The sequence below is a fragment of the Oncorhynchus tshawytscha genome, linkage group LG20, assembly GCF_018296145.1.
Source record: "Oncorhynchus tshawytscha isolate Ot180627B linkage group LG20, Otsh_v2.0, whole genome shotgun sequence".
Classification (NCBI taxonomy): domain Eukaryota; kingdom Metazoa; phylum Chordata; class Actinopteri; order Salmoniformes; family Salmonidae; genus Oncorhynchus; species Oncorhynchus tshawytscha.
Window position 1 is genome coordinate 35,206,623 of NC_056448.1, and position 18,553 is coordinate 35,225,175.

The 18,553-nt window shown below is 43.9% G+C and overlaps 1 protein-coding gene across 1 annotated transcript in view; it reads right to left on the reverse strand.

Moving 5' to 3' along the window:
* The window catches only part of pargl (poly (ADP-ribose) glycohydrolase, like), a 35,080-nt gene that overhangs the window by 7,623 nt on the left and 8,904 nt on the right, over positions 1-18,553 (reverse strand). The window contains exons 3-16 of the mRNA XM_024381768.2: positions 10,452-10,852; positions 10,193-10,306; positions 9,951-10,043; positions 9,402-9,473; positions 7,160-7,246; positions 6,656-6,816; positions 6,461-6,540; positions 6,177-6,249; positions 5,985-6,060; positions 5,696-5,843; positions 5,517-5,595; positions 5,335-5,443; positions 5,100-5,208; positions 4,739-4,867 (exon numbers count right to left, since the gene is read on the reverse strand). Coding sequence (XP_024237536.2) covers positions 4,739-4,867; positions 5,100-5,208; positions 5,335-5,443; positions 5,517-5,595; positions 5,696-5,843; positions 5,985-6,060; positions 6,177-6,249; positions 6,461-6,540; positions 6,656-6,816; positions 7,160-7,246; positions 9,402-9,473; positions 9,951-10,043; positions 10,193-10,306; positions 10,452-10,850 — 1,729 coding nt within the window. The 5' untranslated portion in view covers positions 10,851-10,852. The remainder of the gene's footprint in view (positions 1-4,738; positions 4,868-5,099; positions 5,209-5,334; positions 5,444-5,516; positions 5,596-5,695; positions 5,844-5,984; positions 6,061-6,176; positions 6,250-6,460; positions 6,541-6,655; positions 6,817-7,159; positions 7,247-9,401; positions 9,474-9,950; positions 10,044-10,192; positions 10,307-10,451; positions 10,853-18,553) is intronic.

Here is an 18,553-nt window from a genome sequence, read left to right on the forward strand (position 1 = left end):
GATGGCTACAGGGAGGAGGTGAGGGCCCTCAGAGTGTGGTGTCAGGAAAATAACCTCACACTCAACGTCAACAAAACAAAGGAGATGATTGTGGACTTCAGGAAACAGCAGAGGGAGCACCCCCTTATCCACATCGATGGGACAGTAGTGGAGAGGATGGTAAGTTAAGTTCCTCTGCGTACACATCACGGACAAACTGAATTGGTCCACCCACACAGACAGCGTCGTGAAGAAGGCGCAGCAGCGCCTCTTCAACCTCAGGAGGCTGAAGAAATCCGGCTTGTCACCAAAAGCACTCACAAACTTCTACAGATGCACAATCGAGAGCATCCTGTAGGGCTGTATCACCGCCTGGTACGGCAACTGCTCCGCCCACAACCGTAAGGCTCTCTAGAGGGTAGGGAGGTCTGCACAACGCATCACCGGGGACAAACTACCTGCCCTCCAGGACACCTCCAGGACACCTACCCGATGTCACAGGAAGGCCATAAAGATCATCAAGGACAACAACCACCCGAGCCACTGCCTGTTCACCCTGCTATCACCCAGAAGGCGAGGTCAGTACAGGTGCATCAAAGCAGGGGCCGAGAGACTGAAAAACAGCTTCTATCTCAAGGCCATCAGACTGTTAAACAGCCATCACTAACATTCGCTACACTCGCATTAACATCTGCTACCCATGTGTATGTGACAAATACATTTGATTTGATTTTGATTTGATATCAAGAAGCTGATTAAACAGCATGATCATTACACAGGTGCATCTTGTGCTGAGGACAATAAAAGCCAACTCTAAAATGTGCAGTTTTGTCACACAACACAATGCCACAGATGTCTCAAGTTTTGAGGGAGCGTGCAATTGGCATGCTGACTGCAGGAATGTCTACCAGAGCTGTTGCCAGATCATTTAATGGTAATTTCTCAACCATAAGCCGCCTCTAACGTTGTTTTCGAGAATTTGGCAGTACGTCCAACAGGCCTCAATATCGCAGGCCACATGTAACCACACCTGCCCAGGACCTCCACATCCGGCTTCTTCACCAGCGGGATCGTCTGAGACCAGCCACCCGGACAGCTGATGAAACTCTGAGTTTGCACAACCGAAGAATATCTGTACAACCTGTCAGAAACCGCCTCAGGGGAGCTCATCTGTGTGCTCGTCGTCCTGACCAGGGTCTTGACCTGACTGCAGTTCGGCGTTGTAACCAACTTCAGTGGGCAAATGCTCACCTTCGATGGCCACTGGCACACTGGAGAAGTGAGCCATTCACGGATGAGATCTTGAGGCCCATTGTTGTGCCCTTCATCTGCTGCCATCACATCATGTTTCAGCATGATAATGCACCCCCCATGTCACAAAGATCTGTACACAACTGTATCTGAGACCAACAGATGCATATTTGTATTCCCAGTCATGTGAAATCAATAGATTAGGGCCTAATGAATGTATTTCAATTGACTGATTTCACTTTATGAACTGTGACTTAGTAAAATCTTTGAAATTGTTGCATGTATCGTTTATATTTTTGTTCAGTGTAGTTACTATAGTTACTCATCCGCTGTAGTTCCTAGTGTCTACTATCTATGGTAACTCACCCACTGTAGATCTGAGTCTGTACTATGGTAACTCACCTACTGTAGATCTGAGTCTGTACTATGGTAACTCACCCACTGTAGTTCTGTGTGTACTAACTCACCCTCTGTAGGTCTGTGTGTATCAGAGCACTATTGAAGTCGGAAGTTTACATACACTTAGGTTGGGGTCATTAAAACTCGCCTTTCAACCACTCCACAAATTTCTTGTTAACAAACTATAGTTTTGGCAAGTCGGTTAGGACATCTACATTCTGCATGATAAAGTAATTTTTCCAACAATTGTTTACACACAGATTATTTCACTGTATCACAAATCCAGTGGATCAGAAGTTTACATACACTAAATTGACTTTGCCTTTAAACAGCTTGGAAAATTCCAGAAAATTATGTCATGGCTTTAGAAGCTTCTGAAAGTCATTTGAGTCAATTGGAGGTGTACCTGTGGATGTATTTCAAGGCCTACCTTCAAACTCAGTGCCTCTTTGCTTGACATCATGGTAAATCAAAAGAAATCAGCCAAGACCTCAGGAAAAAAATTTGTAGACCTCAACAAGTCTGGTTCATCATTGGGAGCAATTTCCACACGCCTGAAGGTACCACGTTCATCTGTACAAACAATAGTACGCAAGTATAAATACCATGGGACCACGCAGCCGTCATACCGCTCAGGAAGGAGACGCGTTCTGTCTCCTAGAGATGAGCGTACTTTGGTGCGAAAAGTGCAAATCAATCCCAGAACAACAGCAAAGGACCTTGTGAAGATGCTGGAGGAAACAGGTACAAAAGTAACTATATCCACAGTAAAATGAGTCCTATATCGACATAACCTGAAAGGCCGCTCAGCAAGGAAGATGCCACTGCTCCATAACAGCCATAAAAAAGCCAGACTACAGTTTGCAACTGCACATGGGAACAAAGATTGTACTTTTTGGAGAAATATCCTCTGGTCTGATGAAACAAAAATAGAACTGTTTGGCCATTATGTTTGGACGAAAAAGGGGGAGGCTTGCAAGCCGAAGAACACCATCCCAACCGTGAAGCACGAGGGTGGCAGCATCATGTTGTGGGGGTGCTTTGCTGCAGGAGGGACTGGTGCACTTCACAAAATAGACAGCATCACGAGGAAGGAAAATTATGTGGATATATTGAAGCAAGATTTCAAGACATCAGTCAGGAAGTTAAGGCTTTGTCGCAAATGGGTCTTCCAAATGGACAATTACCCCAAGCATATTTCCAAAGTTGTGGCAAAATGCCTTAAGGACAACAAAGTCAAATTATTGGAGTGGCCATCACAAAAGCATGTGCGAGCAAGGAGGCCTACAAACCTGACTCAGTTTCACCAACTCCGTCAGGAGGAATGGGCCAAAATTCACCCAACTTATTGTTGGAAGCTTGTTGAAGGCTACTCGAAACGTTTGAACCAAGTTAAACAATTTAAAGGCAATGCTACCAAATACTAATTGAGTGTATGTAAACTTTTGACCCACTGGGAATGTGATGAAAGAAATTAAACCTGAAATAAATCATTCTCTCTACTATTATTCTGACATTTCACATTCTTTATTCTTAAAATAAAGTGGTGATCCTAACTGACCTAAGACAGCAAATTTTTACTCTGATTAAATGTCAGGAATTGTGAAAAACTGAGATTAAATGTATTTGGCTAAGGTGTATGTAAACTTCTGACTTCAACTGTAAGTGAGCAGAGTGGAGCTGGAGCGGAGTGAGGAGCGGAGGCTGCCCAATTTGACTGGAGCGCGGAGCGAGATTCCCAAAGGCTGGAGCGTCAGCCTTCTCGCCCGCTCCAATTTCGCTCACTTCATTAGCTCAGGGCACGCCCCCGGCCCAGCATGCATTTGTAGTCTACTTGTGTGCTGCTAGAGCCACTTGCTTTAGCTACTAAATATTTTCATATAGAAACTGATAAAACACACAGGTGCAAAATCAAGGTGACTTACAAAGATGAGGACCAAGAGCAAGAGAGGGAGTGATGTGGTGTCCACAACTAAATAATCATTGTGGAATCTCTAAGGACACATCTCAAATGCAGAAAGAAAGAGGTGCGTAGATAACTGTGTCATTGTAGCTAAGTATTTATAAACAAAAAATCTGATCTCTTAAAGGTTTAGGTCATTTTTGTTCTATTATCTATACAATAGGCCATCATTGATTTTGGCCCAATAGGCCTGGCATATTCCCAATTTCAAAGAGCTTCCCTTTTGATTGTGTTATTTTGCCTAAAAACCTTTAGGACTACTTAGAGAGAGAAAAAAACAACAACTCTGCATCTCTGCCCAGGATGGCAAGAGTGGCCAAAAGGGTCTTGGCATCCCCAGCAGCTCTGCAAGTGGAGCGAGGGTACTCTGTGCTTCTGGACTCCAGGCACCATCACATGAGCCTGAAGCCACAGACTGGCCAAACTTGTGTTTCTAAAAATGAATTCAAAGGCACTGTAGACTGAGTCTAATAAGGCATTTTTCATTTAATTTGTATTTAATTGTAAGTATGTCACAGCCTATATGTGCAATGTATAGACTATAATGATTTAATACATCAAAATGTTGTTTAAATGTTGAACACGTTATGTCCCTACCAGCCAATTGTGTCGCACTTGCAAATGCTTCACAATGTATTTCTTTGTATTAAAATACTTTTCATTCAAATCAAATGGTTTGGTTTCAATCCGTCAAAACCAAATGCTACTGTAGGTCCAGGTAGTTACAATAGATGGGTTTTGGTTCAATTGTGATTTTAATGAATGGAGCGAATTAAGAGCAGCATTTATTTGTATTTTTTGAGTGCAGAGCGGTTTTTAGCGGAGCGGTTGGAAAGGAGATGGAACGTCAGAGCAGTGCTCCAGGAGCAATGAGCGGGATTCCTGACCACTCAACTCAGATCACATACTCTGGAGTGTAGTAATTCTGTGTGTACTAACTCACCCACTGTAGTTCTGTGTGTACTAACTCGCCCACTGTAGTTCTGTGTGTACTAACTCACCCACTGTAGTTCTGTGTGTACTAACTCACCCACTGTAGTTCTGTGCGTACTAACTCACCCACTGTAGTTCTGTGCGTACTAACTCACCCACTGTAGTTCTGTGCGTACTAACTCACCCACTGTAGTTCTGTGCATACTAACTCACCCACTGTAGTTCTGTGTGTGACCAGTAGGTGGTGCATGTCCTGCAGCTCTCTCTCCAAGATGAAGTTATTGAATGTGAAGAAGGACACGCCCCTCTTGGCCCTGGCTGCAGCCATCAGCTGGACCAGAGCTGGGAGGGGACAAACAACCAATCAGATCACAGTGTAATTTTCTGTGAATTTTCAGAGTGGGTCTATGTGGAATATCCTGTGGGTAGAGTTGAGTTATTGTTTAGGGAGTTAGGAGCCAGGGTCAACAGTTAGTGGTACCTTTAAGTAAGGGGTTAACAGTTAGGGGTACCTTTAAGAAAGGGGTTAACAGTTAGGGGTACCTTTAAGAAAGGGGTTAACAGTTTGGGGTACCTTTAAGTTTGGGGTCTCCATTGAAGGCTCCGCAGCCCCAGTTTCCCGTGGCGATGTCAGGAAGGAAGTCTGGGTGAGTGTTGTCATCTGCCTTAAAGCCACAGTATGCCTGAGGGAGGATATTACAGGACACCACCGACATCAGATTTATCTCCAGCCCTGCTCTAGCTAGCACACCTGATTCTACTAATCAGCTGTAATCTGGCCCCTACAGGAGAGGAGGGTTGGCTCTCACCTTGTTGAGTTCCCTGGTGACCTGTTTCATGTTGTACTGTTCTCTCTGGTGTCTGAAGTGGAGAGCATCCATGGCCACAATCTGTCTGCGTAGCCTCTGCCACTCATCCCTGCAAACACAGGCAGAGAAATCAGGGACTTTAGTGTGTGAGTGTGTGTGTGAGTGTGTGAGTGTGTGTTCACCTCTCAAAGTCGTCTCTGTGAGGCCCTTCCCACTTAAAAGTGTCACTGTAGCCACTGTACTGACTGAACTGTTGAGAACCTACAGAGAGAGAGAGAGAGACAGAGAAAATGTAACGGAGAGAAAGGGGGAGGAGGAGAAATGATATAACCTGTGATCACACACACACACACACACACACCTGTGATGAAGAGACACTCATTGTCTCCTAGTTTCTCAGTGAAGAGTCGAGATACGATGAGTTCAGGGTTCATCAGGAACAGAATCTCCTCCTGAACCAGACCTGAGCCCAACACTCCACCTCCTATCATGTTACAGGCAAAGTCCACCTGCAACACACACACACACTCTTAGCATTACACACTCACAAATTCACAAACACATACAGCATTACACACACACACACACAGTCAAAAATTCACGAACACACACTTATACAGTGTTACACACACAAGCCAGTAACCACCAACCTGTAACATCCCTGCTCCCTGTTCCTCTATGCAGCCTGCTGAGGTGACGTGGAGTTTAGGAACAGTCTCCTTACAACTGACACACAGAGAAAGACAAGAGGGGACATATTAGGAGTGAGTGAGTGAGTGAGTGAGTGAGTGAGTGAGTGAGTGAGTGAGTGAGTGAGTGAGTGAGTGAGTGAGTGTGTGTACCTCCCCCAGTAGGGCATGTCTTTGTCTCTGATGTAGCGCCTCTCAAAGGTCACCAGTCCACTGGGCCTGGTCGCTGTCATGGCAACAAGGGTCAAAGTTCAGACAGGTAAACCTGGTTCCCACAGCAACTATTATCAGAAGGTTTTCCTCATCGACACTCATCAGACGGCCTTAAATAGGTTCCTGTAACCTACATAATACACTCATTCTGTACACTACAGTACACTACAGCACTTGTATTCCAGTCATTATAGTGACTATAGTAGTGTGTGGTAGTAACGTACCTGGGTCTGTGACAGTGTGGAAGTAATGAAGGAGGGCTCTCAGCTTCTCTCTCTTCCTCTCAGACCACTTTTCAAACAGACTGACAACACAGAGAGATAGAGTGGTCACATGTTATCATCTGTTGAAGTTGGAATACTTTGTGTTTGTCTCTATGTGTGTGGGTCCTCAGTGGAGTTTGTTGTGTGTATTCTGACCTGTTAAAGTTGATGGTGGGGTAGTTGTGGTACTCTGCTCTGGGGTTGGGAGAGTTGCGGTGGGGGAAGGTGCAGTAGAAGGCGTTGGCCAGCAGACAAGCTATCTGACTCTGGGACAACGTGATGGACTGAGTCTGGCCCTTCTTGAGTAGAGGGATATCCTACACACACACACACACACACACACACTTATCAGACTGAGTAGAGAACACACATTCAGTACCTCTACAATCTGTACCCTACATAGTCCACTACCTCTGTGCCCTATATAGTCCACTACCTCTGTGCCCTACATAGTCCACTACCACTGTAGGGTCTCATGGGGGAGACCTATCCTTTTCTTAATTTGATTCATTATTTAAATAAACACCCTTGAAACCGAGCTAATCCTACTCTGTCCATGTCTGATCTGTGTAAACGTCTTGACCAAACGACCTGGTCTGCCACACTACATAGTACACTACATCTGTACCATAGTACATCATTCAGTTCCTATGTTGTTACCTTCTTGATATAGTGAGGCAGGCTGGAGGCCAGCTCTGCTATCTTAGGAAAAACAGACATGTAGTATTTCTCTTCTTTGGGTGATTTCTAGAGAAGAGGGAAAGGAGAATATATGTAACAAAATAAAATATTTTTTAAAAATCACCTTTATCCAGGTAGGCTAGTTGAGAACAAGTTCTCATTTACAACTGTGACCTGGCCAAGATAAAGCAAAGCAGTGTGACACAGACAACAACACCGAGTTACACATGGAGTAAACAATAAACAAGACAACACAATAAACAAGTAAATGACACAGTAGAAAAAAGAAAGTCTATATACATTGTGTGCAAAAGGTATAAGATAGGCCATAGGAGTGAATAATTACAATTTAGCAGATTAACACTGGAGTGATAAATGAGCAGGTGATGATGTGCAAGTAGAGATACTGGTGTGCAAAAGAGCAGAAAAGTAAATAAAATAAAAACAGTATGGGGATGAGGTAGGTAGATTGGGTGGGCTATTTACAGATGGACTATGTACAGCTGCAGCAATCGGTTAGCTGCTCAGATAGTTGATGTTTAAAGTTGGTGAGGGAAATAAAAGTCTCCAACTTCAGCAATTTTTGCAATTCGTTCCAGTCACTGGCAGCAGAGAACTGGAAGGAAAGGCGGCCAAATGAGGTGTTGGCTTTGGGGATGATCAGTGAGATATACCTACTGGAACGTGTGCTACAGGTGGGTGTTGTTATCGTGACAAGTGAACTGAGATAAGGCGGAGCTTTACCTAGCATAGACTTAGATGACCTGGAGCCAGTGGGTCTGGCAACGAATATGTAGCGAGGGCCAGCCGACTAGAGCATACAGGACGCAGTGGTGGGTGGTATAAGGTGATTTGGTAAAAAAACGGATGGCACTGTGATAGACTGCATCCAGTTTGCTGAGTAGAGTATTGGAAGCTATTTTGTAGATGACATTGTTGAAATCGAGGATCGGTAGGATAGTCAGTTTTACAAGGGTAAGTTTGGCAGCGTGAGTGAAGGAGGCTTTGTTGCGAAATAGAAAGCCGATTCTAGATTTGATTTTGGATTGGAGATGTTTAATATGACTCTGGAAGGAGAGTTTACAGTCTAACCAGACACCTAGGTATTTATAGTTGTCCACATATTCTAGCTCGGAACTGTACAGGGTGGTGATGCTAGTCGGGCGGGTGGGTGGGTGCGGGCAGCGAACGGTTGAAAAGCATGCATTTGGTTTTACTAACGTTTAAGTGCAGTTGGAGGCCACGGAAGGAGTGTTGTATGGCATTGAAGCTCGTTTGGAGGTTAGTTAGCACAGTGTCCAAGGAAGGGCCAGAAGTATACAGAATGGTGTCGTCTGCGTAGAGGTGGATCAGGGAATCGCCCGCAGCAAGAGCAACATCATTGATATATACAGAGAAAAGAGTCGGCCCGAGAATTGAACCCTGTGGTACCCCCATAGAGACTGCCAGAGGTCCAGACAACATGCCCTCCGATTTGACACACTGAACTCTGTCTGCAAAGTAGTTGGTGAACAAGGCGAGGCAGTCATTAGAAAAACCAAGGCTATTGAGTTGCCGATAAGAAGACGGTGATTGACAGAGTTGAAAGCCTTGGCCAGGTCAATGAAGACGGCTGCACAGTACTGTCTTTTATCGATGGCGGTTATGATATCGTTTAGTACCTTGAGCGTGGCTGAGGTACTAACTTTACAGTGTCCCAAAACTTTTTGAAGTTAGAGCTACAGGATGCGAATTTCTGCTTGAAAAAGCTAGCCTTTGCTTTCCTGACTGACTGCGTGTATTGGTTCCTGATTTCCCTGAACAGTTGCATATCGCGGGGACTATTCGATGCTATTGCAGTCTGCCACGGGATGTTTTTGTGCTGGTCAAGGGCAGTCAGGTCTGGAGTGAACCAAGGGCTTTATCTGTTCTTAGTTCTGCATTTTTTTAACAGGCATGCTTATCTAAGCTGGTGAGGAAATTACTTTTAAAGAATGACCAGGCATCCTCGACTGATGGGATGAGGTCAATATCCTTCCAGGATACCCGGGTCAGGTCGATTAGAAAGGCCTGCTCGCAGAAGTGTTTTAGGGAGCGTTTGACAGTGATGAGGGGTGGTCGTTTGACCGCGGACCAATAGCGGATACAGGCAATGAGGCAGTGATCGCTGAGATCCTGATTGAAAACAGAGGAGGTGTATTTGGAGGGCAAGTTGACCATTCACAGTGAAGTGGTAACTGACCTGAACAAAGGTATGCAGGGCATCAAAGGACCATTGATCTTCATACTTTGGGTTGTATTTCTTTATGGCTTTCTAAGTGGAGAGAAACATGTAAATTATTGTTAGTACTGGTCAACAGTACTGGTCAAACATGCTAACCCCTACCTTACCTGTTACCCCAAACCCAGGTTAACCTGAGGGGGCATGTTAGGAAATGGTAGGATAATGGAGGCATGTTAGGAAATGGTAGGATAATGGAGGCATGTTAGGAAATGTTCGGATAATGGAGGCGTGTTAGGAAATGTTAGGATAATTAGGCGTGTTAGGAAATGTTAGGATAATTAGGCGTGTTAGGAAATGTTAGGATAATGGAGGCGTGTTAGGATAATTAGGTGTGTTAGGATAATGGAAGTGTTAGGAAATGTTATGATAATTAGGCATGTTAGGAAATGTTATGATAATGGAGGTGTTAGGAAATGTTAGGATGATAGATTCATGTTAGGAAATGTTAGGATAATGGAGGCGTGTTAGGAAATGTTAGGATAATGGAGGCGTGTGTGTGTGTCGTACCTCAACGTCACCCACTGATGCAGTGGTCTTATTGGCCAGACTCTGCAGCTGTTTAGAGACCACCTTCCACCGACTTCCCTCAGAGCTGGTTACCTGGAAAAAGTCAATCAACCAAATTACCAATCAATATATTAACCAACAAACAAATAAATCAATGAACCAATCAACCAAATGTTCAATGAACCAATCAATTGACAAATAATGTATCGATCATCAGTAAATTAATTAATCAATGAACACACCCATCCGGTCTTGATGAGGCTTTCTGGTGAGCAGGGCATCTTAACAAAGTCACTGTGCCACACATGACGTCCAGAATGAGGTTTTAATATCCTTTTATGGCGGAACTCATTCACCTGAATAGGGAGGTAGACAGAGACATGAATGAACAGTGAGAGACACTCTTTGTAGTAATTGTTTTGTGTAAACATTCCAGTTCACTCTGTCACTTTAGATGCAAACTTTTTTATTGATCTGCACTGGTTTAATTATCTCTCTTACATCTATGAGGACGTTGTGAGTTCTACTGAAGGACAGCTGCTCCAGCTCCATGTGACACTGAGGGACTTTCTTCAGCTTCTGAGAGCAGCACGACCTCTTCTCCTCCTCACCCCTCGCTCCCTCCGTGTCTCTTTTCCTTCCTCTATCCTTCCCGCTGTTTGTGTCCCCTCCTCCACCCGCCTTTCCATCCCCCTCTTTCTCCCTTTCTCCATCCCTTTCTCTCTCACTGTCTCTGTGCAGTGATTTGGTGACCAAAGTTTTGTCAATGTCGACCAGGTTTCCAACAGGGACCTCTCCGTTTGGGTTGCGTTTAACCCCCTGATCCCTGTTCTTGTTCTGCATGGCGGCGTCATGCTGCATGACAGCTTTCATTTGGGAACTGTTGTTACGTTCGGCCATACCTGGAGATAGACAGAGAGACAGGAGTAGGAGTTATACTGTCTGCTCCTGATGCTGGGTGATATTTATCATATCAACATATACTGTAGATTATATTAAATATACCTCACATGTGACCTATGATAAGACTATGTCATTTGTATGCAAAGTCTACTAAAATGTTTATCTGACTCATTATAAAATGAAAGGATTTACATACAAGGCATTCAAGGGGGGAGGAGACAGAGAGAGTGATAAGAGAGAGTGTGTGTGTGTGTGTGTGTGTGTGTGTGTGTGAGACCACAGCTGGTCAGGAACAAAGATAAAGGACAATGAATCTGAGACCATTTTATAACATCTGAGTTGTTTGGATTCAACATCTAAGTTGATGACCAATGGCATTACTGTAAAGTTAACCTCCAATCAGATATCAGAACTAGGGCCTCCCGGGTGGCGCAGTGGTTAAGGGCGCTGTACTGCAGCGCCAGCTGTGCCATCAGAGTCCCTGGGTTCGCGCCCAGGCTCTGTCGTAACCGGGAGGTCCATGGGGCGACGCACAATTGGCCTAGCGTCGTCCGGGTTAGGGAGGGTTTGGTCGGTAGGGATGTCCTTGTCTCATCGCGCAACAGCGACTCCTGTGGCGGGCCGGGCGCAGTGCGCGCTAACTGAGGTTGCCAGGTGCACGGTGTACCCTCTGACACATTGGTGCGGCTGGCTTCCGGGTTGGATGAGCGCTGTGTTAAGAAGCAGTACGGCTGGTTGGGTTGTGTATCGGAGAACGCATGACTTTCAACCTTCGTCTCTCCCGAGCCCGTACGGGAGTTGTAGCGATGAGACAAGATAGTAGCCACTTCAACAATTGGATACCACAAAATTGGGGAGAAAATGGGGTAAAATAAAAAATAAAAATAATAAAATTTAAAAAAGATATCAGACCGAAGACAACTGCACTTTCTCATAACCTCAAGATGTTGGGGTGCAGCAATAAAAAAACAGCAAGAATTTGTGCTGTTGCAATAAACAAATTAAACCATTTTTCTGTCTCTATGCGTCACATCTGGAGGAAAACTGGCACCATACCTACGGTGAAGCATGGTGGTGGCAGCATCACGCTGTGGGGATGTTTTTCAGCGGCAGGGACTGGGAGACTAGTCAGGATCAAGGGAAAGATGAACGGAGCAAAGTACAAAGCGATCTTGATCAAAACCTGATCCAAAGCGCTCAGGACCTCAGACTGGGGGCGAAGGTTAACCTTCCAACAGGACAACGACCCTAAGAACATAGACAACGCAGGAGTGGCTTCGGGACAAGTCTCAATGTCCTCGAGTGGCCCAGCCAAAGCCCGGACTTTGAACACGATCAAGCATCTCTGGAGAGACCGGAAAATAGCTGTGCAGCGACTCTCCCCATCCAACCTGACAGAGCTTGAGAGGATCTACAGAGAAGAATGGGAGAAACTAACAATTCTATAAACATTTTTTTCTTTGTCATTATGGGGTATTGTGCGTAGATTGATGAGGAAAACAAACAATTCAATCCATTTTAGAATAAGGATGTAACGTAACAAAATGAGGGAAAAGGGGTCTGAATACTTTCAGAATGCACCGTACCCCCCCAAAAATGTATTCGCCTTACGTTAGTCAAAAAAGTCTGTCTTTTTAATATCCAGTGCAAATGATAGTTCCTCAGTATTTAAAAAATCTTTCCAACACTCCCGGCCTCGATAATCACCAAGCCTCGGTGTGATAGAGCAAAATATCATGATCTGATATCCATATATCCAGTGGAAACGTCATAAAAACAGCTTTCTGTTCCAAGCTCACTGACACAGGAAACTTTGAGGGCCCGGAATAGCCTAGTTGATATAATGTGATGATTTGATACAATGTTGAACTTCACTAGCAATAGCTCAAGTCAAAACAGACCGAAAGGGAGGCAGACAGGCAGAGAAGAGAGATGAATGTATCATATTTTCTACTGTTTTTATTTGTCTGCTTTAGGCCCTTTACTTATTTGATGATGGAAGTTATAGGCATACTGCTGCAATGGCCTTCTATGCTTTCATTTATTTAGCCACTAATGGACCACAATGTATCAATGTGTCCATATGACAGAGGCAAATGCTCTTGATGAATTTGAACTTTTAGATTATCATTTTACTTCAGATTTTTATAATTAACCATGAGACAATGACTTTGAAAAACTAAAACGTTATTATTGAAATTACTGTTCCACGAAAATGGACCATTTAGTTTGTTTGTCTTTGAAATAACACCAAAATGAACACAGACTAATCTATATAATCATGTTGTCACATTGACACTTTGATAAATATAACCATCAAAAGATGGCACTCAGTTCAGTGTAACGCTTATCAGTCAAATGGTCTAATACACTTGACGAAATTAAATAGAATATTAGTTTCAATTTCTCAATTTTCTGACTACTCGTTCAAATTGAATAATAGAAAGCTGTTGAAAATTTTCGAATTTTTCAACCCATTAAAATTGAGATTTTATAATGTTTTTCAAATTTTAGAATTTACCTTTATTTGTTTGAAAATTAAAAATGAAATATTGGTGTGGCTGGGAAAACGGTTATTTCTTAAATCTGTGGATCAATTGGACGCTACCACTTCAGTGCTGGTGAGATTAGCCTTGCCTACACTATAAAGTGGTAAATTAATGCGGCACACACACACACTGTCACGTTCGTTGTAACGAGGAGACCAAGGCGCAGCGTGACTAGAATACATTCCTCTCTATTAAAGGAAGACCACTTAAACAAAAGTGACGCTATAACCACTGGTGGTGACACAGGCAACTATACATAGACAATAACCCACAAAATACCCAAGGAATATGGCTACCTAAATATGGTCCCCAATCAGAGACAACAATAAACAGCTGACTCTGATTGAGAACCAATCTAGGCAACCATAGACATAAAAACACCTAGACTAGTCACAACAATTTGGAGGGCTGGTCTTTATATTAGATCTTTTATCCAATCATATTCAGCAATCATGTGTTGCCAGGGATCTAATATCTGCCCTCAGGCCTTCAGAATCAACAGTGCTGGCGCTTGTAGCTTAAAGTGAATGGAAATGAAAATTTAGTGTCAACCAATCAGCTTTAGAGTTGGCTATTGTACGCCTGCTGGCTGGCTCCCGTGTTACACAGGAGCCAGCTAGCAGGCGTAGTGCGTGCACGTCTTTTGATTGGATTACCAATATTGAGAGGCAAGTCCTATGGGCAGGTCTATGCAGAACCTCAGAACTAGGAAACTGAATTTGATAAACAAATTAATTCGCGTACTACTAAGCTGTTTTTTTCAACCCACAATGGCGGAAGGAGGAGAAGATGTAGATTTGGTCGAGGATATAATTATAACGCCATTGTCAAGATTAACTTTTCAAGAAAAGTTAGACATTGTAAGGAGAGGTCGCCCGACGCCGACGCTACAAAGCCTGTCACAGGCGGGAAAGGGGTTTGTTCGACACTTTCAAAGTTCCAACTACGAGCGCTATCAATGGCTCACAGGCTCCGAGGAACACTGCAAACTGTACTGCTGGGAATGCCTATTATTTGCAAGTGATCGATTTGGTGCTTGGAGCTATAGGCATACACTCTTCTAATGGCTTTGCACTGGCTTTGCAAACTTGAGTTGTCTAACCAAGGCAGCAACGAGACACCAAATTACGGCTGGCCACTTACAAGCAAAGGTGCTTTTGAAAACTTTTGGGGACACCCGAGTGGATCTACAGCTCAACGAACAAGCACGCCAGGGCAACGGAGCTGCACAATGAAAAGGTGAAGAAAAATAGGGAAATATTGAAAAGACTCATTGATTGTGTCATGTTTTTGGGTAAACAGGATTTTTTTTTTTTTTTGGGGGGGGACTTAAAGCTCGAAGTTTGTGGACCAGAAATGGATAGAAGAAGAATATTCATATAACTCTGTTGCACTCGACTAAGTTCTTGCCAATTAGTTGAACTGTACTGTATTGTACTCTTCCCCTGCAATTCTCTGAATAAAAATGTCATTTTCAAGGTGACGCAACGCCTGGTTATACTGAGTTTCTGTCTAAATGTATAGTGTCTAGAGCCATGGCATCATAATGGTGGTAATACAAGGTGGATTAATTCGGGTGGGACTGTGTAGGACCTCACTGAAGGCCCAGGCCCACGGCACGCCACTGACCAAAATAATAAAGAAAACAAAGAATACTAAGGTCAGGTTGTGACACATGTAACGGATGTGAAACGGCTAGCTTAGTTAGCAGTGGTGCGCGCTAAATAGCGGTTCAATCAGTGACGTCACTTGCTCTGAGACCTTGAAGTAGTAGTTCTCCTTGCTCTGCAAGGGCCGCGGCTTTTGTGGAGCGATGGGCAACGATGCTTCGTTGGTGACTGTTGTTGTGTGCAGAGGGTCCCTGGTTCGCGCCCGGGTATGGGTGAGGGGACGGTCTAAAGATATACTGTTACACACACAGGGGCGGATTGGCTGATCAGTTTTTACCTGGATGGGCCGGTCTAACTTGTTTTTTTTGTGTGCAAATGATCAAGGAAAACAATTATTTACAAGCAAACAAAAACTGCTACTGTGTATTAATGTTTTACTCAATAATAAAGCTGTAAATGACAGATTCTGACTTCTTTCTACCTAAGGGATGCTGAAACCTGGGATGACTCATGACTGACTTGGAGGTGAAGGCTAAAAACAAAATCCTCAAAGAGCCTATTCCAGAAATCAAGTCATTACAATGTCTTTTGTGGATTTATTTTCATTCTGATGTGTGTGTATATCACTTCTAAACCTAAACCTGTTTCTGAGAATCACACCACTTCCTGCTTTCTGCCCACACAGAGAGGGAGTTTCCATGACGCTCTGCAGAGCTGCAGTGCATTGTAGTCTCATGGCCTACACTCGGATGGAACCGTTATATATGTTGGTTCATCTGGGTCAGATCTTATTTTTCCACTTTGAGAAAAAGGAAATTGTGTGTAGGCTACATTTGCAACAGTTCAAAACTGAAATCATGCAAGTTTAACATTATCCTGCTAAGAATATCTTAATCACTGGTATAAGTTATGAATGTTCCTTTTTGCTAAATATATTAATGGTCTGAGGGGGTGAGCAAAGGAACAACAGTGTGGTGGTTAGTGTATCACATTGCTGCCTGTATCTCTAAAGTCATGCACACTTCATCTCATAGAGAAGTGTGGGTGGTGGATGTTAATTTAGTGGCAGGGGTGGATTGGCCATCTGGCATTTCGGGCGGAGGGCATGTTTTTGCGCAAAAAGATAATTATCTGGTTAATACTGGGGGCTACAAGGAAATAAATGGGCTGGTGTGGGGGGCCTTGAGGAAAAACATGGCCCAGTGTGTTAGAAATGCTAAGGCTGATTTCTGGTCCCAGTCCACCCTTACACACACACACACAGAAACACCAGGTATCTCCGAAGCAATGCTATACCATTCTAACGGCCATCGTGCGTTGTCAGGACACAAAATGGGGTTAACTCTCTTGGTACGGTCACTGACTGTGAAGAGACACAGAGTTGCGTACATCAGTTGCTGTCAGATTGCCCTTCGCTACAATGTTATCTTCAAACCCCTGCGTATGCCAACACCGTGCATATAGAAAGTATAACAGCTACGCCTAGCCTATAAGTCGAAAAGGAAGGTAAACTTACAAATCTGTGCGTAATGGCATTGTGTTTTATGTAAACATCCAATGAAGTAGCCTCATAGGCTTGTTATCTTGTGAATGTAGCCTAATGCACAGATTGTGCCGAGATCTATTGCATGTCCCTGTCGACTCACGAGTTGCCCCCCGAACCCCTGTGATGAACATCTTGGGGCAGGGGTTCAGGTAAAGCAGCGTCTGAGACAGCAATGTTACGGTCCATTGTTAGAACCTATTAAAGGTCGAGACACTAGCTTCTGTACGGTGACCTAGTAGCCTAAGTTAGCGGTATAGCTGAGATAAATGCATAGCCTATAATGGAAACGATGCTCCTGATTTGGGATAACCTATGCATCCTTCAGTCCTCCCATTCTTGAATGATAGGTGATGTTACGCTAGGCTACCAACCAAGTGATGTCAGATCAGTGATTATTTCTATAGCCTATGATCATTGATCTAATATACACTGTGTATACAAAAGTATGTCGACACCCCTTCAATTTAGTGGATTTGGCTATTTCAGCCACACCCATTGCTGACAGGTGTATAAAATCAAGCACATTGAATCACGCAAACAGCCATGCAATCTCAATAGCCAAACATTGGCAGTAGAATGGCCTTACTGAAGAGTGACTTTCAACGTGGCACCGTCATAGGATGTCATCTTTCCAACAAGCCAGTTGGTCAATTTTCTGCCCTGCTAGTGCTGTTATTGTAAAGTGGAAACATCTAGGCCACACAAGCTCATACAATGGGACCACCGAGTGCTGAATCGCATAAAAATTGTCTGTCCATGCAACACTCACTACCGAGTTCCAAACTGCCTCTGGAAGTAACGTCAGCACAAGAACTGTTCGACGGGAGCTTCACAAAATGGGTTTCCATGGCAGCCGCACACAAGCCTAAGATCACCATGCGCAATGCCAAGCATCAGCTGGAGTGGTGTAAAGCTCACCACCATTGGACTCTGGAGCAGTGGAAAAGCGTTCTCTGGAGTGATGAATCACGCTTCACCATTTGGCAGTCGAATCAGGGTTTGGCGGATGCCAGGAGAACACTACCTGCCGAATGCATAGTGCCAACTTTGTTTGGAGGAGGAGGAATAATGGTCTGGGTCTGATTTTCATTGTTCGGGGTAGGCTTCTTAGTTCCAGTGAAGGGAAATCTTAAAACTACAGCATACAATGACATTCTAGACGATTCTGTGCTTCCAACTTTGTGGCAACAGTTTCTGTAAGGCACTTTCCTATTTCAGCATAACAATACCCCTGCGCACAATGCGAATTACAGAAATACAGAAATGGTTTGTTGAGATTAGTGTGAAAGAACTTGACTGGCCTGCACAGAGCCCTGACCTCAACCCCACTGAACACACTTGGAATGAATTGGAACTCCGACTGCGAGCCAGGCCTAATCGCCCAACATCGGTGCCCAACTTCACTAATGCGCTTGTTGCTGAATGGAAGCAAGTCCCTGCAGCAATGTTCCAACATCTAGTGGAAAGCCTTCCCAGAAGAGTGGAGACTGTTTTAGTAGCAACTCCATAATAATGCCCATGATTTTGGAATGAGATACTAGAAGAGCAGGTGTCCACATAATAATTGATCTAAATACAAAAAGTATTTCAAGAAACTGAGAATCCATCCATGAATATATTCAAACAGCACCTAAATTACATTGCTTTGCAGGAGTGGTCCTTGAGTTGCCTCTCGTCCCACAGACACATTTGCATAAAATCCCTCCTTCACTCCTCCCAGTCATTGGATAGGCCTATAGACCTATAATGCCATTAAACTATAGTCTCATTTAATTTCACTTGCCCACTGCAACCTACTGTTAGCATACAGGTTATGGGTTCTCAATATACTGGGCCAGTGTAGGTTTGTAATGGGCAGCAAAATAGCAGTTGTAGCGAATTTGGCAACATATCTCAAGATAATTTGTTTCATTGGGTGTGCTCATGTACTATTTAGTCGTTAGAATAGTTGCCATAAGGGGGAAATACTACTGTTAGTAAAGCACCATGGTCGTT